Source organism: Stylophora pistillata, chromosome 3 (assembly GCF_964205215.1).
Source record: "Stylophora pistillata chromosome 3, jaStyPist1.2, whole genome shotgun sequence".
NCBI classification, from domain to species: domain Eukaryota; kingdom Metazoa; phylum Cnidaria; class Anthozoa; order Scleractinia; family Pocilloporidae; genus Stylophora; species Stylophora pistillata.
Genome location: NC_142521.1, coordinates 48,349,320 through 48,370,165, shown reverse-complemented (window position 1 = coordinate 48,370,165; position 20,846 = coordinate 48,349,320). Strand labels below are relative to the sequence as shown.

The 20,846-nt window shown below is 37.9% G+C and overlaps 2 protein-coding genes across 3 annotated transcripts; one reads left to right on the top strand and one right to left on the bottom strand.

Moving 5' to 3' along the window:
* Window positions 1–908: 908 nt before the first annotated feature.
* LOC111337924 (transmembrane emp24 domain-containing protein 1) lies at window positions 909–5,905 on the top strand. The gene is made up of 3 exons (XM_022944316.2): window positions 909–1,257; window positions 4,210–4,491; window positions 5,075–5,905. Exons 1-3 carry the CDS (start codon window positions 1,087–1,089, stop codon window positions 5,294–5,296), a joined length of 675 nt encoding a protein of 224 aa, XP_022800051.1. The 5' UTR covers window positions 909–1,086; the 3' UTR covers window positions 5,297–5,905.
* Window positions 5,906–6,758: 853 nt separating this feature from the next.
* Window positions 6,759–14,634, bottom strand: LOC111337539 (uncharacterized). Of its 2 annotated transcripts, none has more exons than XM_022943878.2 (4): window positions 13,974–14,634; window positions 13,835–13,877; window positions 10,222–10,408; window positions 6,759–8,639 (listed from the first exon to the last, which is right to left on the bottom strand). In XM_022943878.2, exons 1-4 carry the CDS (start codon window positions 14,552–14,554, stop codon window positions 8,245–8,247), a joined length of 1,206 nt encoding a protein of 401 aa, XP_022799613.1. In that variant the 5' UTR covers window positions 14,555–14,634; the 3' UTR covers window positions 6,759–8,244. The 2 variants fall into 2 exon arrangements, with proteins under 2 accessions (XP_022799613.1, XP_022799620.1); XM_022943885.2 differs by having other exon boundaries at window positions 6,759–8,636; window positions 13,974–14,628.
* Between the last annotated feature and the right edge of the window lie 6,212 nt (window positions 14,635–20,846).

Here is a 20,846-nt window from a genome sequence, read left to right as displayed (position 1 = left end):
CGGCTTTTTTTTTTCGCAAGATTTTTAAAATTATCTATATCCTTTAAGCTCTCGCAAAATAAACCTAACAAGTTGTCATGGTGCACGGAGCATTCCCTTGTAACTAAACCATTTGCCGTGCTGAGGGATTAAAAGAAAAAAACATGAGCTATCAATATATTCTAGGCCAGTCGTATCACAGCTATTCACCGTCAGGCGACCAAAAATAACAACTTCTTGAACAATATCACCACTACCGACAAAAAGTCGGTGTAGTCCTTTCCAGGACTACACTTACCCAGACGATCATACTACACTATTATGTCGTGTTGCCCCCGGGTTCAAACCATTCACTAAAAAGCAATAGCTAATGTTAAAAAGATTTAAAATGTATTGTGTTCTTTTTCCCACTCACTGAAAGGCGATAATATTTCGTGATTATGTAAACACTACATCAAAATTTTAAGTCGGGCTTCCATATGGAACGAGGACACAAACATACAAGAGTCTCCCGTAAGCTTGGTCGTGCTGGCTGTTATTCCTTGTAGTGTTCATCGTGGAGTAAACCGCACCGATAGAGATGTGTGAAGAAAGGAAGAACCAGAGCCACACAAGGTGTTTGCGACGATAGCAGGCTAGTTATGTTCACTTCGGCGGGCTTTCATCTGACAAGGGGCGCGATCATACCAAAGTGCTTCAATTTTTTTCAAATTTTTAATTACATTTGTGCAGCTGATGTGCCTGAAACAGCACGTGGGCTAGTATAATGAAGTAAAGGATGCTTCTTTGACACCGTTATGAATTTGCGAGTGGTTTTAACTCGCCACTTATTTTGTGTCGCAAATGCTATGGCGTGACATCTGTCACCGCCCACATCCCGCATGTACCCGCCCTGAACCCGCGCCAACACAATAGGTATGCAGAGACTCTCGGGAAGGAAGTCTAGTATCAACTCCAGCGGGACACGTCGACGTAGTGATTTTCAATGTGCAGAATGAGGAATTAGCCGTGTTCATGTACAAATACACGACTAAGATAGTATTTTAATTACTTTTCAGTTTGTAGATTTAACTCAGTTAGTTTGATTTCTGGTCGTAGTTTTTTGGAATGCGCTGTTCAATTACTCCCATCTTGTTCGGCATATTTCTACAATGGCTCATTTTTCTGCCCTTGTCCCAAGCGATGTCGAACGGGTTTACCACCATAGTGGAGGCAGGAAAAGTGAACTGCTTTTACGAGAATATAGAAGTCAATAGAACCTTGGAAATGGAATATCAGGTGAGTGTTAAGAAGCTTGGGTATACCAGTGCACCTTGCATATTAGTGTTATGTCCAAGCTATCTGAGGGCTTCGGTAAAATATTTACCTTTCGTCAACTAGTTAAACGTACAAACACGTGAGGACTGTTTAAAAGGTAGAATGAATTATCGGCACGTAAGCTTTATTCAAACGTCTTCGTGAAAACTGATCGCTTTGCTCAAACGGAAGGAAACGATGACTTGCTTGCTTCCATGGGAAACTAACAATAATTTATCGTTAATCTGCTCGCTAGGCAACTGGTGGCGTTTCAAAGTATTAAATTTGTATTTCAGCTGGAATTGAGCAAATGATGATTAGTGTTTCTCTTTGATCTGAATGTCGTTAGCACTTCTTCACATTCGAACTTTGCACATGCTGCGTTATTAGTCTTCATGGCTGTAGCAGTGGTACCCTGAATGTCTAAAATGTAAAATTATGCAGTTAAAATCAGCACACTCATAGGCTAGGCAAGGGCTTTTTTTAAAATTTTAGCTTGTATGGTCTCAACCCTAACCCTCACCCTAAACCCAAAATTTCCAAGCCTCTGAGCTAGTCTAAGGTATGGGTTGCACTTGGGCAAAGTTTTCAACTCTTCCAGCAAAAAAAAAAAAAAACAGAAAATTTTAAACCACAACCGGAAAGAAAACTTTTGGTTTCAACTATCAGGGTCACACTAGGTGAAAAAAATGTCAGTGATGACACTTTGATAAACCAGACACCCGTTTATCGACGTGCTATGGGGAGAGAGCAGTGAGCTGAAAAAGGAAAACAAACGTTAAAAAAATGCGTCCTGTTGAAGCATTCTTGATAACGATCACGGTGATGCTTATTCTTCTTATTCAGTTAAATCACAAGCACTTTTTTGTCTTTCGTATGATCTATGAAAGATGGGTTAGCACCTGTTTAACTGTTTTGACTGCCGTTATGATGAGAGCGAGAAATCAACGTCAGTGACGATTACTTCGAGCGCCATATGCCTGGTCAGTTTTGCGACCAGTCGAGTCGTTTGCTGTTTATTGACAAGTGATGACAGTTACCGCTGTGATAGCTATTGTTTAGCCCGAGTTTTCCAAAATCTACCTGCCCCACCCAAGCACTATGACGTCTTTGATGTTTTGGCCGGTTTTCAAAGTTTTTGCGAACTGGAAAAGTCAGGGTCACATTAGGCAATGTGCCCCGATGACAGATTTTTACACCAAAGTGACCACATTCACACCAAACTTTGCCAAGTGCGACCCATGCCTAACTTGTTCAGCAATGATCACAGGGGGCCCACACAAGCGGCATGTCTGGTCATTTGTTTGAAATATAAAGAAATGTATGGGAGAATATTGAAGAGTTGTAATATCGTAGACTTATATAGAGGAATGTCTATCTTAAGGTTCAAAATAAATGTAAACCTACCTCACTTGCCGTGTATTGTCGTTTCTGTGGTTCTAAATGGCGAATTTGAGCGATTTGGTAGATTTTGCGTTGACTGTGACTTTACTGTATAAGAAGGAGACAAGGGTGGAAAGCTCATTTTTAACCGCTCCGCTTTCGAAGCCGATTTTCACCCAGAAATTAGAATCACCTGGCTTCCAAACCGAACACCAGATAAACCTAAAGGCTGACGCTTCTTGTGTCATTCAATCGAAGATCCATTCAAAATCCAAGCGCTAACCACCAAAAAACTTTCGAGCAATGCAGCTTTCCAAGTGATCAGCATCCGCGGCACAGATTTGGTGTGCCAGGGAGCAACCGTCATGCTGTTTGCTCCACGCTGATTGGATGATGGTAAACAATGCCCTGTTTCAAATGCCTCATGTGAGAGGGGAGTCAGGGGCATCTTTGCACCAGCTATTCATCTACTGACTAGCCTGGTGTGAGGTTTATGGCGCGTGACGGAAACCCTACACGACCTCAAACCTCTTTGTTCGCTTAACCCAATGAGCTCTTGGAGGATACTTGTGATTATTTTCAAATAACGGATTGAGCTGAAGGGTAAAGAGAAGGAAGGGTTGAACTAGCGACGTTTTCTGCGTTAAGAAAAATGACAATCGAAGGTTACAAAATATCACAGGGTAAATTAACTTTCTCCAAGACGGGTTATGCGAGCAAAGAGGTTTGAGGTTGTGTAGGGTTTCCGTCATGCGCCATAAACCTCGCACCAGGCTAGTCAGTAGATGAATCGCCGGCGAGAATATGCCCCTGACTCCCCTCTCACATAAGGCATTTGAAACAGGGCATTGTTTACCATCATCCAATCAGCGTGGAGCAAACAGCGTGACGGTTGCTCCCTGGCACACCAAATCTGTGCTGTGGATGCTGATCACTTGGAAAGCTGCATTGCTCGAAAGTTTTTTGGCAGTTAGCACTTGGATTTTGAATGGATCTTCGATTGAATGACACGAGAAGAAACGTCAACCATTTGGTTTATCTGGTGTTCGATTTGGAAGCAGGGTGATTCTCATTTCTGGGTGAAAATCGGCTTCGAAAGTGGAGTGGTTGAAAATGAGCTTTCCACCCTCGTCTCCTTCTTATACAGTAGAGTAACAGTCAATGCAAAATCTACCAAATCACTCAAATTTGCCATTTAGAACCACAGAAACGACATTACATGACAAGTGAGAAAGGTTTACATTTATTTTGAGCCTTAACATAGACATTCCTCGATATAAGTTTACGATATTACGACTCTTCAATATTCTCCCATACATTTCTTTATATTTCGAACAAACAACCAGACACGCTGCTTGTGTGGGCCCCCTCTGCAATGATGCTGACAAAACTGGATTCAATAGTGTGACAGCCCCTCTTTCAGCCAATAATTAGCACTGATTTCCTCAAAGCATACTGATCACACTAAATTATTACCATTCTTTCAACTTTTTTGGGCTTACATGAAAACCAACTCATTTCTTGTTTTTTTTTCTTCTTATAATTACACAGGTGGTTGAAGGAGGGGGAGAATTGGACATTACCTTTCAAATGATTTCTCCTAGTGGAGCACTGCTAGTGGATGACCAAAAGAAAACAGATGACTTACATACTGTCCAAGCAGATGAGAAAGGAGTATATGCTTTCTGTTTTGATAATTCATTCAGTACATTGGCAGAGAAAACTGTCTTTGCAGACCTAGGACTTGAACATTACGATGTAGACAACTGGCTATCAGAGTTGGATGAAGATAGCAGTATAGAAGGGCAGCAGTTACAAGTTGATAGCTTACGGGTATTGCTATTAAACATATGAGCTTACTTTACACAGGAACATGTGCCTCATAAACTATGTATCATGAGGCCAACTATTCAGTTAAAATGATCCAGAATCTCCATGTAGTTTGCAAAACCCTTAAGGCAAATTCTGGACATAAAAACCAGTCAAACGTCTAAATATTATCCTTGTTCGTTTTGCATTCAATTTCATTAAATGTGGGGTGAGAACTTTAAATGGACCAGCCCTCTGTCTCTAAACAGTTCTAGTGCTAATTGTTTCTTACTACAGAGTGCAGGATAGGCTCTGACAGCTAAGCAAGTCACTCTTGTATGCAGACTTAACCTTTCTTTGAGAAACTGAGCTAGAGTGGATAATCAATGTTTCAGTGTTGGAAAACTTATGTAAGTTGTAGATCAAAGTTAATTTCTAGTCCGAATGATTTCAAACAAGTCAGGCATATTGTCTCCCTAGTTCTACATTACCAAATCCATTAAACTATGAAAGGTTTAAATCAGAACCAGTGAAAAAAGTATTTTTAACTAAAACCTACTTACTTCATGGCCCATGTCAATTAATCTTTGTATACTTTCATTGACAGACTACACTTGAGAATATTAAAATGCTGTTGGAGAAAGCTCAGGGTTACCAGACGTACCTGACAAAGAAGAACTTAAAGAGTCATTTTCTTGTAACTAGGAGTGGAAGTAGGGTGTTTTGGTGGTCTCTTATACAAAGCATTACCCTTGTTGGAGTGGCTATATGTCAAGTGTTAATAGTGAAGAATTTCTTTGGTACTAACAATACTGGTCAAAGGATTTGAACAGTTTTTTTCTAGTGATAACCTCTCTGCACTTGCAGTTTCTTTGGAAGTGAAACCTTGATTGTTATGTCTATTTACTGTTTCCTCATTTGGTTTTACAAACTTTTGCTATTAAGTTAGCTGATGACAGAAAAATGCAGCTTTCTAAAATCAATTTTGTAATAATATTGAGAGAGTTTTATATAGATGTCAGCAAAAAATATATTTTCACAACCAAGTAATGCAAGAGTTTCACCACCCAACTTGGTGGTGGTGATGCCTTCACTGTCACTTTTAAAATTGAAATTCCTGTGTCTTGGAACTTACCAAAAGGCTCATGGCTTCTATAGACAGGACTGTGAAAATTCCTGTGATCAGGTGTGGTTTGTTTTCTCTTGAACAGACTGTGAGGGAAGCTAACAGTGTCTAGGTTAGTCCTACAGATAATGATAATGTAATCTGACAGTCACCTAGTCAGTTACTTTGTAAATGTTGCATACTGAGGGAAATGTTTTCCTGTTAAGGAGATTATGTAGCAAAATTGTCATGAACACAGATTAACTTGGTATTGTTCTTTCCGTTACCTATATTTAAAATATTTCTTTTAAAATAAAATTGACTTTAACCTCAGAGATTGTCATGAAGTAAAACAGCCCTTTATGAATAAAAAGTGTTGTGTTGATAGATATGGCTCATGGAAAACCTTGAGGAAATCAAGAAATTCCATTTTATCATTTTCTAGTTGTGGAAATCCAGAAATTTGATTATGGGATCATGGAGAATTACCAAAGATGATAGTTTTAAGATTGGCCAGGGGAAAATACATTCAATCAATCAACTTTATTTAATGAGGGTAACACGGGACCGTGCTTCAACTGAGTAACTAGTGGCCCTCATTCATTGCATGATTTTAAATTTCCCTTTTTTTCTTGGAAGGTTATGGAGAACATTAAAAAAATAACAAAGAAAATATCATAGAAAGTCATAGAATTTTATAAGTTTGTAAGAGTCCTAACCCAAACCTGGTTACCATAATGGCATTTTCACTGTTTGTTCACGGTCTGTTGATGCCTCTCTTGATAGAGGAGACATGCTGGTATTTCATTGATAGTTTCACATACTGTATTCCCTTCAATAAGCACCCAAGGGCTTATTTGAAATTTTGGCTTAAAGGATGAGTACCTCAGAGTGGAAAGAGGGCACTAAATCAAGGGGGGGTGCTTGTGAAATCAGTGCAGCAATAGGACAAAAAAAAGAAAAGAATGCACAAAAAAACTCTGCATGCAAAGAAAATCTTTTCCTGTGCTGATTCCACTGCAATTAAGTGGCAACATAAGATTTCCAAATGTATCACTACAATTCAAGGAAGTGCAGGAGAAGGGTCACTTATTCAAGAGGGTTGCTTGTTTGACAATGACTAAGGGGTAGATGCTTATTCGAGTAATTACGGCCTAATTGATTATGGTACATGTACACAAAACTGTTTAAGACCTTGAGCTTTTCTTTATTGACAGTACTGAAGCATATCTGCCCACTGTCCTACATACAATAATGCTCTACAAGCTTTGAATCTGAGATACAATAGTTCACTAAAGAAATGATCTTATTTACAAGTTGTACATTAACCATATATTATTATTAAACATTATTATCAATTTCCACACCATCTTTTGACTGATCCTATTATTGGTAACATGATCAGTCCCAAAAATGAGAGCAAGTTTTACATGACATCAGCACAATGTTATGTCAGCACTTGAAAGAAATATACCTCTAGTGTAACAAAATAAATACTAGCTACAAATTTAAATTAGTGGTGAATCTATGGTACAAACTTTTGACTATCGATTATATTTTGTGTAAAGTGATGGTTAATGCTGCTAAGCTGGCTAATGGTTCTATATACAATAACTTAGGGATGTTGTTGTTGACAAGGTCATTATGTGATGGTAAAAAATGAGGCTAAAGCATTAATTACCAATCATGCAATTAAAGGACCGAGTGATTCCAGTTAACAAATCAAAATGTGCAATAAATGCTCAGAGTAAAAGAAAAGACTTTTGAAAATTTTCATGCGACTAGGAGTTATGTTTATACACTTGTTATGCAGAGAAACACTTTCTCTGATAAGGGGATCTATTATTAACTTAATTTTACCACAAGAACCACGTGACTACAATAAGAAGTGTAATGCAAACTTTGAGTTTACAGATGAGGAACAAAGACACGACACCAAATTCTATGCACAACAACTCATTCTCCAATTCATCTCCCATTCAAGTCTTGTTAATTAAAAGAAATCACCTACAATTTAAATTAGTTGTGGCATTACCAATAAAAGTTTATAAATATACAGGTATAGATACTAAATGCAATATAAACACACAGATATAACATTATGATAATAAAAGGTATAAGTGCATATACAAAGCATGCAATTATTGCTTGAACAATTTTTGACATTATGACTGCAGACCACAGTTATAAAACAAATAATCTAAGAAATAATTTGAAATGTTTAGAGAAAATGAAATATTTAATATTAATACCTCAAAAGATATGCGACTGTAGGTAAAAGCATTGATAGCATTGCAGGGTTGTCTTATGACAGAATTTTGTGTCCCAGGGTGATAAATACTTTTTAACCTTTATCAGTAAGTCAACTTGGAACAAATATATTTGTGCCCTTAATTAAGGGTCATCTCCAACACATTTTGCAGATCTTAAGATAAAAAGCTCTGTATTGATCTTCGTATTCCTGAACAGAAAACCCTGTAAAGCGTTTTTTGAAGTGTTGCTGCTTCAATTCAAAATGCTTTTGATTAAAAAAAAAACCTCTACATGCATTTTCACCTTACTTAAGAATGCTTTTACATTTCAATATAGAGAAGACTTAAAGAAATTTATGGTCTCTGTATGGTAATTAACAAATTATTTTTTCAATAAGTCCTAGCTAAATCTACGATAAATCAAAATCCCACATTGATATGTTGTGGTTGCAAGCTGTAGTATTGTGACACTATGGGTAATGAGATGTCAAAATCCTGCCCATCACCATTAACAAAGTACTGCCCAGAATTTTCTATTTCTACTGTGGTCGTGATGGGATCACACCCATGAATACCATTGATTGGTGTAGACATTGGCAAGGTTGTACAAGTGCTGAGTGCTGGGTCAAGTGGAAGCTCTGTGCTTTGAGAGATGATGTCATCCCAATCGAGTACTTCATTTTGTTGAATTTCTTGAATCAAATCATTACCGAATAGTTCCTTGGCTGCATCTGCTGCTGCCATATCTTCACAATTTTCTGATTGAATCAGCTCTGGAGAATTTTCTAAGTCCTCACTTGAGATGGATAACTCTTCTAGGATAAACATATGAAATTAAATTGAGAAAGATTTATCTTAGCAAAGTGACTAATTCTAATCAATAAAACTTACCAGGAGGGAATCAGTCACAGTCGCTACACTTCTCACCAAAGGCACACTTACTTGCTAATAATCATGCAGAGCATTTCTCTACATACCTACATATACTTTATTTAATCTCGAATTTGGAGTAGCTAAAGGATAAGCTAGTATCTTCAAGTTACAAGGGGTGTGGACAAAACCTGGCCTAGGCCATGGCCTACCAGTGGTCAGATTTTTAAGAACATAAAAATAAAATCAGTAAGAGTTGAACGAATACACTGGTGTACAATTATCTGTCTATAAAAATTGTATACTAGGAGGTCGCTAACACGATTTTCAACGTCCGAGAGAACAAAACACTGCAAATGTCACAGCACTCAACCATAATGGTAGGTTAAGAGGGAGGGCAGAGGAGGGGCCAATATTGCGTGGTCGCGAGGATATACAAAATGGCGGCTTTATGATGCAGGCTGTCAGTTGGTAACATAGTGGAGTGCTGGTGTAAAAATGTAATAAACGGTATTATATTGGAGAGCATACATATCCAGGTAAGAAAGCGCAAACATTACGTACTAGGCCAATTTTTTAAGTGCCCTCAAGTGCTGTAGAGTATTGAATTTGCAACAAGCACCCTGGGACACGCACGCATCGCCATTGTAAACATTTTGCAAACTTTACTTGCTTCTCCAAAGAAAGGGCCAGTATTGCACTAATTTGTAAGGAGAGCTGCTATGATGATGTTTGCCCAAAAGTTGCGTTTAACCAGCTTCTGTTAAATGCTTCCTCGATTTCCTTATTCTATCAGGTTAAGAAATTTTGATCGGAATGTGGCCACCAAAACAGCAGAAGAAAGTCGTTGGTAAGACAGTACTCAGGAAAACGTTGAAAGGTTTCCAGCAATGCTATCCTTTTAAAAATCTGAGCACCGGTAGGCCATAGGGTAGGCCACAGGGTAGGCCATGGCCTAGGCCAGGTTTTGTCCACACCCAGTTACAAGTATAGTTCTAAATACTACTAAAATGTAAAATTGTAACATTCTAAAATTTAACTTTGAGAAAGAGTTACACTGTAGAATCTTGCGCTTGAAATCACAAAAGTCAGATGTTCTAAAAGAGTCCAGAAGAGAGTTCCATAGTTTTGAAGCCATATAACTCAACTCTGCAGTTATTTACTTAGCAAGCCAATATTACATAAGCTTGAGAAGAATTTTTTTAGAGTAATTTCTTACTCTAGAACATTTTTGTTTCATTTCTTCCAAAGTACAATTTAAGAGTCAAACATTCACTTAAAGGTCATGGGAATTTAGGAAATGATCTTTAAGTCAAGATACTACTGACCATTAGGCAAATTTTCCTTTCCAGATCTATAGAATATGTTTAAACAACAGTAGCCTACATGCATTCCTGCACTACTTATGGCTCTTTAAAAAGTACACAATACAGCCAGCTGTGCAGGCTTTCAGGAAAGTAGAGAGATAATGCATATCATTGTTAGGGTGTCAAGGAAAAGAGAAAACAATGCTAAGTCCTCACATACCTGGATTTGCCATGCTTGCTCTTATAGCTTCAGCATGTTTTTTCTTCCATTTTCTTATTTCCTTATCCATTTGTTCACGTCTCTCTGGTTTTAAGGACCACAGGCATCCTTTTCTCTGAGAGGCACCTTGAGGCCTTTCCAGCTTACAAAAGGCCTTGTTCAATGAGAGGTTGTGTCGAACAGAATTCTGAAAAGAAGTGGCAACTTGTGTTAGAAAAGGCCCTGCATGACATTTTTATTGAGAATTGAAAATAAATCTGAGAGGCATTTAGAGTAGAGCTTTGATTACTAATAATGGATTCATGGTTTTTAATTTAAAACCCCACAGTACTGTGAAGAATAATAATATCTGGTCTCAGACAGGCAGGTCTTGTTCACTGAAAAAAATTTGTAGAACCTTCTTCAAAACACGGCTTAGATGAATGAAGTACATGTACTTATGGTATAATGCTTCGGATGGAATTCTTATCATAATTCAGTTTTAAAGTACTTGTGAGAATCTTGATATTTTGTGGTGAAACCTTTCCCAAGAATGTCAAAAGTTTTGGTCTGAATTGCATTGATGTGCTTATTACATGGTTTCTCACACACATAGTAATTGTAATGTGTTATACTCAACACTCAGATAAAATAGAACCTTACATAGAATATTAGTGACAGTGTTTTGTTAATTAGTAGTCATAAGCACCTACAAAGCACTTCCAATGCTTTCTCAAACATCAGAATTACTTGCTCTAATTGAGCTGACATTATTGCAGATCATCAGTTAGCCCCTAGAGATTCTTATCTTGTGTAGTATTTGATGCAATTTTTATAAGTTAATGAAACCAAAAGAAATTCAAGAAATAAATCAATAATAGTGTGCATTTTGAACCACACTGGAAAACGCTTTGTCTTTGAGAGGACGTAATTTTCCAATGTTATCTCTTATTTGCATTTATTTACTTTGTATGAATGTTAGACTGTGGTTAAGTAACTATTGCACTGGTTTGAAAAGTTGCAAACAGGTGAAAAGTAGATGGAACAAATATTTAATCTAGCATACGTATTTGCACTCTGATTTCAACATTAAATGGAAAGTATCACATGGAAAAAGCTAGTTTAATTCCCTAAAACTGCCCCATGCAAGAACAAAATTATTCACAAACTGTGAATTCTGGTAAATTCATTGGGTGTATTATACATCAAGGAATCCTTGTAGAAATATTTTCTTAATTAAAAATTTTTCTGATAACTTGTCCATTCACACTGAAACCCTTCTCAATGGTAGTTTAGAATGCAAGAGAGATCTATATCAAAATATTTCTTCAGTTAAGGAAAATTGAGATCTTAAATTGTAAAATAGAGCAGAAAACCTTTCCTCTCCTCAAATCACTGCAAATTGAGGTGCGGTTCAAGAAAATCATACATCATTAATAGGTCACTAAGGGAAGATTAACTTTCTCTGTACAAAAAAATCTAAGTGTCATTTTTTAATTTTCACGACATAGGAAGGAATAACTTATCATCATTTACTGCTTGCAAATTAATTTGAAGAATTTGTCAACTCAACATGGTATTACAAAAACTCATATGCATACAGGTTGAACAAATTCAAGTCGGAAACTCTCGTTCCAGATAGGAACCAAAATTCGAAACATTGAAGCAAAAAATTTTCAAACAAGAATATTTGACCGCTCATATTATTTTACCAGCACGAAATTATGTCATCGACGTTTACGGGAATGAAAACTGGATTCATTTTCAAGCATGATAATTTGCACAAACCTGAATATCACGTAATAGTTAAGTAAACGATATTTTTCTTTTTTATGTCATATTTTTGCAAGACATCCGAAAATAAATTAGACTGAAACAAATAATCTACTGCGAGCGAGATAAAAACACTGCAATTAACTCCTCGAAAGGATGAATTTGTATTGGGTAGTGTTTCACAAACCAAATTTCCCACTGGGTACAATTTTGACATTTTCACCAATTACGTAAAAAAATCTTTTTGTAAAGATGAACAAAAAATTATGTCATTTTCTCAAGACTATTTAAAACAAGGCAAAGATTAGAAAAAAGACTAAGACAAAAGTGTCGCTATCATGACAAAATAGACGTGGAATATTTATTTAAATTTCTGGGCATCGATTTTTACGTGCAAGTTACGACAAGTGAATATAAGTTTTAAATGAGCTCAAGTTATACACAATGAACTTTCAGTGAATCTTAAAATTTTTATCTTTTGGCTGAAGGGTCGGAAAAAAGGAAGGAAAAAGGAAATTGCGAAGTACTGTTGCTGCACTGCGAACCTTAATTAGAATGAACATAAATTATTCACAGTTGCAACCACCTGTTGGAGGGGAAGTTTCAAGAAGAAATATTATATGAAAAATTATCGTCTAAAATAATTTTCTTCAGGCTAAGATTCTACGTCGTTCGCGATAGGACCCGTTAAGCTTGCATTCTGCTAGTTTTGCGAATGATTCACCACGGTTAAACGAAATATACGGCGATAATTTATTTCAAAATGAATTCAGTTGCGATATTTCGGGTGGAGTTCAGTATTCATATCCTCAATCTCGCGCGCTCATGCCGAAAAGAGCTTAATTTCACGGATTCCGTCTCTACTTCATCGTAACATAGACTAGCATCGCAACGAATAGTCCGAGAGATGAAAAGAATTAAATGGCCAATTGTTATCTGACCACCCATAAATAAAATTATAGCCCCACCCTTTGTATCGCAATATTCACATTTCAGTAATGGCTGAATCTCGCAAATTCGCGGGATCCGTAAACACTGTATTTAACATTAAAATATCTTGATTCAACTGCGCGTTATATCGTTCATCTACTGCAAAACCTAGGTGCACTTTTGGCGAAATAATATTTTTACACAAGCTGATAAAATTCACGGTATGATTTTAAGAGGATGGAGCGCGATGAAGTTTCATTTTGAATACATTTTGACATGCCCTTTTGGTCGACAGTTTCGACAGCAATTCACTACTTCGCATTGATTCACTAGTGTCAGAATTTCACCCATAAATAGAACTTCGATCGAGCAAACCCTGCGTTGACCACAATCCTCAGCTGCAACACTTCCTAGTCGAACAACATTCAGTCCATTGTGTTACATCCGACTCAATAAACACTAGCATTACTCGTGTCATGAAAGCGAATGAAATGCAATGAAAATACCATACCGCTGTCAAAATTTTCAATCTTCGTAAAATATTTCCATTTTGTAGAAGAAAATATTCAAGAATCGAAGTTTAATTCCCAAAATAATCGACAACTATATGATATTTTGAACATGACTTCAACTGCTGTCAGCTGTTCGGAACCCATTGTAATGCAGCAAAGAAAACCATTCAAGTGCCAAATTTCAGGAAACCGTTGAGATAACAACAGAAAAGTTTTGCAGAAGTTTGGTCAGAGCTTCCCAAGATCTTATCTAACGTTACAAATATGACAAGCCTGGCAAATTTTGAGAGAGAATTTCCCAGAAGAAAAGCGAGTGTAGCTTTGCAACGCGAACCGTTACAACCTCCATGTTTTTAAATTCAAAATTCGCAGGTACCGGCCATGCGAAGAATAAATTTGATAAAAACATTAACACTCACCTTCCATCCATCCGGAGCGGTCTTGAAATATGGAAACTTTCCCCTGTAGAAAGCAAAACAAATAAGATTTCAAAAGTCGTTGCGGATATTAGTCTAATAAAATTGCCATGGTCCATTTCAGGCGCCAAATGAAACTTACATCATGAACTTGTAGATTTCACTGACTGGGAGTGTGCCTGAATCACTGTTCTTCAAGGCCATAGCGATTAAACACGAATATGAAAACAGAGGCTTCGGGTAGGCTTTATCCTGCGACTTTAAGCTATCTTTTAAGCCATTTTTTGCATTGTGCTGGTGGATTTTGGGCTTCGAATCTGTCGCACGTGCCTGCAAAATCTGAGGAGGTGGAACAGCAGTAACGTTGACTTGAGTGTGTACTTGGGACATGGAAACTTGTTGCTGATTCGGCCACTGTACAGGTAACGCAGTATTAGGATCAACCATAACTTGTTTCTCGCTTGCCGAGCCTTTTTCCATGGGTATACTAACGCTTTGCAGCCACTGCAAGTTCGTTAAATCGGCTGCGGGATGGCATTCTGTTCTGGGCCTCTCATGCTTTACTGTTAACTGCTGTAAATCTTGAAAAATACCCTGCTCGTGCAGTTGAAACAACGGATCGTTCAAATTAAAATCCATTTCCCGGCTATCGCACTCCACCATTTCTTGCAGCGAGAGCGAATCGGGAGTATCGTAGTACGCTTGTTGAAAGCTGTTCATCATTTTGGAATAACTGTTTCAAAAATTTTCTCGAGCGAATGATGAGAACAGAACTTTACTTCGATGTGAATCAGTTACTGGCTGTTCGATCGAACGAACCAGACAGTCGCTGATTGGCTAAACACAAGCGGTCTTCTCAGTGATTGGTTGTCACGAAAAACAACCCCCTGAGGTCTGATCCATATAAGGCCAAGTTACTACTTTCGGTTCTTACAAATTCTTTCGGTATGATCTGTTCAACCACCAGTTAATTCTCGAAAGAACACCCCCACAAATGTGTTAAAATACAACTGTTACATGGTCAGATAGCTTGATCAGTAACTTGCAATTGTCAGTTAACATTTCACGCATAATTCAGTGTTTATTTTTGCTGGTTAAGTGAAGTACAATTGACGGAAATCCGTGCTTACTCGAGCGAATCAACATTTCTTGTTATCTTGCGGTTGGAATGTTGACAGCCGACCCCACCCCAAGTTTTCTTTCGCGCCGAAGTGATTTGCATAAGAATAAATTAGTATACGTTAAGACAATTATCAAATTTAAAGGAATCGTCATCCGCCTCTGCTGAAGCAATGATTCAAATACCCTGTCTTGTGTGTCTTCAATGTTTACCATAGAAACAAAAAAGCCGGCAAATATGGAATATTTTCGAGAAAAATTCGAAACGTCGCGCGCGCGTTCCCTAACTAAGTGATTAAACCTTAGTAAAGAGGATTAGTTAGCGAAATTCTGCTCCAGGGATTTCAGGAAAAACAATGCTTTGAAAAACGGTCTTCGTAATGCTAAAAATGAGGCAGTCCTATGGGTTTTTTCACAATTTCGAATATTCTTGATGTAAAAAGATGTTTACCGGTCGATTTTGTCCATTAGACATAATTCTTATTGCCTCGACGGAAGACACTTCACTACCTGTGTGCAGAAAAGAAAGGTCGCAAAGAAAAAAACAAAACAAAAAAAAAACGCCGTGATGTTTGCACGTTAAGCGCTCTTCTTTTTGCCACACTCGCAGTATGAATCTCGCGGCTGAACAAAGCGAAAAAAACAACAGTCGCGGCACCATGATGTTTTTCAATAGAATCTTGTCCTTTCTACGTGCGCGTGCCACCGAATGAAAACTCGCAATGAGGGGTCCTACTTCAAAGCCAAGTTTAATCCCGATAAATGTGTTCGAATGTTTCAATACAAAAGCGACTTTTCAATAGCACAAGCGACGATTACTCATGTTGTAAACCAGTTTGAAACCAGCAGATATCTCATTCGTTTTTGCCAGCATCTTTTAATTCTTTCACGGATTACTTTGCCAAAACTCATACAAATAAGCTGGCAAATTATCAAGTTTTTTGTTTGATTCTTTCAATTCTCTCTACTTGATATGTTTTGGTTATTTTATTTTTCTCATCTTTCGAGCCAAAATAAGAAAATGCAACAGGTGCTTTTCGATCTCTTGATAGATCCATATTTGAATAATCAGTAAACCGAACACCGATAAAACGCTGACAAATTCCTCCTTTTTATTTTTATTTTTTTTTTAGCCCTTGAGACCAATCGTGTTTTTTTTTTTTTCACGGAGCGGAGGAAAAGTGATTTTCTTTGCAATTTCCCAAGCCGCATCACGAAATCATCGTAAATTTAGATAATTTCTTTTAAAAAACATCTCGTGAGGTATGCAAATTAATATAATCTTGGAGTTAGTTCTAAATAAAAAAAACTTAAACAACCGGTAAAATTGTGAAAACTTTACTGAATTGTGGCCAGAAAGGGAGATGCCCATTGATTTAAAGGCAAGCCAGAGGAGGGAATAGGGCTCATGCCGGAGTATTTTAGATTTCATGAGATTTTCGTTTTAATTCAGCTTATTCAAATGTTTTTTCACGCATCAATTTTTTACTCCTTTCTGACCTTTTTCGGGTGGACAGCTATCGAAATGGTAGTTTCTCACAAGAGTTGAAGCCGATTTATAAAGCTCAGGTTTGGAAGGTGCATTCGATAATAGTTATCTTACACAGCACTTTTTAGCGACATATTTTTTTCTATTTTTGATCGAAGACAAACATTTTTATGTACTCGTGTCGATAATAGAAATTTTTAACATACCTTCATGACTTTAACCGCAAAATTGCTATAAATGAGTCTACATGAATCTACTTATGGAAAACGTCGCGATTAAAAGAAACTTGAAACCTCTACGAGCAGAATAATCAGCCGATGTGCAAACAGATGATACACTAATTTAAAAAGCTGTTTTGTGGTAGTGCCACAAATGGAATCGCAGCGGCATAGAATTGTCTACCTATATGTAATACAGATCTCTACCCAGCAGGACCAGTTACGAATTATAGAGCTGTTGATCGGTACCTGTTGAATACTGAAGAATAATTCATCACCGAACTCCATTCAACAGGTGACAAACAGGTGTCAGTTGCACGAACATAAGCTGGCTTTTTATCATTCCTATTATTTTAATCGAATTTTAGATTCGTGGAACAACTTCGGTACCAATAAAAAGAAAGTTTTAAAAGTTCTTAATTCACAGCTGAACTGGTCGAGTTTGGTTCAAAAAACATATCATTAGTAAGATAAAGTGATGCACATGATATTACCAGATTACATCTTTCGTGCACTTTTGTCCGGATATTACAAGCCGGCAATAAATTTTTAACTCAACTTGACAGATATAAGAACAAAGTCCAACTTAATACCTTGTAAAACCAGTCAGGAATTATGAACGGCCATAAAACCCCTTTTGAAAAATTGCTAATGTCCTGAGTTAATGAAGTGAATTATGGGAGAAAAAATTATGATGCTTCAAGTTTGACAGAAGAATAGGACATGTTTCTTTTTTTTACTGCGCGCGTTTTATGCAAAAATTACAATCATGAATCATTGATCTAAACGGAAAATCTCGTGAAAGGACGACCCACTTATCACCTTGCGGCCAAATCCTACTTTTACGCACAAAAATGAGCCTCGCTACGAACTGCTGAATTGACACAGTCTTGAGAGCGGCCAGCTCCTGCTATAGACATTGCCAACCGACAGTTTGAAGCTTAAACTTAATCCTCTCTTGAGACTACTCTGTCTCCTCGGCTGGCTCGTCTCCTCATAAGAAACACTCTTCTGATTGGCTGATTGGCTACCTGAGCGGGGCAATATGGCCTTTAGGCCCATCCATCCTGTCCGCTCGGGACTGCCCGCTTTGATCCCGCTTTGATCCCTGCGTCACTTGGTCTACTAGCCTACCAATTTACCTCAAGGACATGATCGAAAGAGTTCAGAAAAGAGCTCTACGTATATTATTTCCGGCGCTGAGCTACAAAGACGCCATTGTGGCTGCAAACTCCACTCGCCTAAATGTGAGAAGAGACGAACTCTGCAAGAAAGTTTGGGGCGGTATCTGTGTGCCTGGGTCACGGCTGTACCACCTTATTCCACCAAAGCGCGCCGATTGCCACGTTTATGAGTTGCGCAACAAAAACCATGTATCACTCTTTAAATGCCGGACCGAAAGATTTAAAAAATCTTTCTTTCCAACAATGGCGTCTAACGCCCAGTTCTTGTAGTCAAGCAAACCTAAGCGTTTTTCATTGGTATGTAACTGCCGATTCTTGTAATTCCCAGTCCCTTTAGACTCTTAATTTTAAAGTCAAATGTAAGATTTTCGTATTTTTTAAATATTTAAAGTATACTTGTAAATTCACATGTATTTCACCACTTGGGTGCCATTTTTGAATACTTTTTAATAAACCTTCTATCATCATCATCATCAAGTAAATAATGGCGTGGAGCGGTCCTAATGTTTGTAATTTTGGACAATGTCGGCGGCGATGGAGTCACAAAAAGCGGCAAAAGACAGTCAAAACAAAATATAAACGACTCTCATGGGTCTACTGTGCTACAAACACAGTTGGCCTTCTTTCCAGGTTCTCGAAATAAACAATTTATTCATGATTCTTCTTAAAAGCGAATTGTTTTTGCTATATAATAAAACATCTGTTGACCAAGCTTGTTCAGTCAAGATGGATGGATATTAGCCTCGTTCCTTTTTGCTTTTTTCATGGAACTCGATTTCCTTTCGGTCCATAAAACGTAAAAAAGAGTTTTGCCAACATCCAATTTTCTTGACCAAACAAGCGTGGTCAATAATGCGTAGAACTTCTATTGCTTCTATCGATTGTCATATTTCACATGCACCAAAAAGGCAACTGTAATTAACCCGCGGCAAGAGAACATCAGTTCATGTACTCTTGCCCACGGAGAAATTTCGTAACGAACAGATAATAAAGTATATGTTCAGTGTTTTCGTATCCATCCGTTATTCACTCTCTACGAATCAGTTACAAGTAGCCGTGAGAGGTGACGCTTGCTCAATCTCCTCCTAACCCCTTTCGTAAATAGAGTCGAAACGGGTAGGAGGAGCGAGAAAAGATTGCTTTATTCAGGAAAACAGCTTTACTTTGGAAGGCACATAATAGACTGAACCAGGAATGCCAAATACGGGGATTTGCTGCAAGTTGTAGAACAACTTGAGATTTCGTGCCAAATAAATTTTGTCTCTGCCCAAGAATGATAACTCGTGTTCCACTTTAGAGTTCAAATTTTCTGTACATAAGTATTAACATGGTTGAGTTCTTCGTATGGTTACTCTCTTTTCTTTTCTCTTAATAACAGCCATCTTCAATTTCAGTTGTTTGAGGAGTTGAATCTTTTTTCATGGCTAACATGGGGTAATGGTTACCTGAGGGAAATCTTTGTTTAAAACTGAGAACAATAGCAATTTAAGCTGAAAAAGTCCGTAGACGATGAGAGCGAGACAGTTCCTGGTATCATGCTTCAAAATTAATGTTTGAGATACTATTGATTACTGATCAGATCCGAAGGGCCTGCGATCTGCCCATCATACCGTTAACAGACAGCCAGAGGGTCTCCAGTGCGCCAGCCTTTTCATGTAACTGACAGTTTATCAGGCCTGAGGTTTCTCTTCGTTTTATGGTAATAAAAAAGGGGAATTTCAAGACTGAAATTTTCAAGCTCAAGTGTCTCACATTTTAATAGTTTGTTTGCTCGAAGACTGTTTTGTGATTTTCCAATTTCAACCCTCCTAGTTGGGTGCTTGTGAAAAACACGCAAAATTACTTTTCCCGTTTGTAATCATGCATGATTTTCCGTCAATTTGATTAACTATTTTGATCTGTTTGCGTGGTCGGTGATCTACTTCCTACCGAAGCATGAGAGAATCTTTAAGAAAGATATATTTTTTTGTTCTACTCAAGAGAAAGATTACTGAAACATGGAGTCCAAAAGAATTAGAGCACGTATGTGAGCTGCTTTATTACTAAAATGTATGCTTGATCTTCAAAGCTATAAATATTTGACCATTTTTCTTTTAAATTCTCGCAGTTTCTCCGTGACAGTTTAGTTTACTCAGTGAAATTCAAACAACAAGCCATGCAAAGTTTTTTGAAGAATATAGGCATCCGCAGACGCAAGATAATAGCACGTTATACATGAACGAGAGAAATGGTAAAAAAGTGCAACTTATAAATTAAAACCCGAAGATCTTTTAAGAGTATTTCTCAATAATTGTGCCTTTGGTGTGAACGGTCACGCTCTCCCCTTGGAATCGCGTGACTAGCAAAAGAAATAATTATGATTGAATGAATCCGAAGAGAAGACATTGTATTTTTTTTTAGATATTTTCAAATTTGTAGCTTCATATCACTTATCTCCATTCGATCGAGTGCTCGATTAATAAGCCATTGCACGATTGCACGAGCAATGAGTTACAAAGGACGCCACCTATTCCACGCGAAACTACGCGATCTCCAACAGTCGCTAAAGCGTTCATGTTAGGTCCATATCATGTCCCAATAACTAATACTTATATGTTATTAACCAAGCGCGATGGCCGTACTGGGAGAATATCGGCCCGAGGTCTTGACAGTACGGACCGAGCGCAGCAAGGTCCGTACAAAAAAAGACCGAGGGCCGATATTCTTCCAGTACGGTCCGGAGCAAGCTTGGTTAATAAGAGATTTATTGTACGACTGAAGTTCAAAGGGACACAAGTGCGGTATCATTCGGGACCATTCGGGACAGTGCCCGGTCCAATACTGAGAGAATATTGACCGGCAATAGAGCATTTTGATTGGTTGATTTTAGTCATTGGCGCTCTGACTGCCCGAGTCGCGTAAATAAGTAATCGCATGGGGCCGAGTAAAATTAAGAATTAATCTCACGCGTGTTTTCGGAAGTTGCTGAAATTGCCCCAGTCGCTGCGCGACCCGGGCAATTTCTG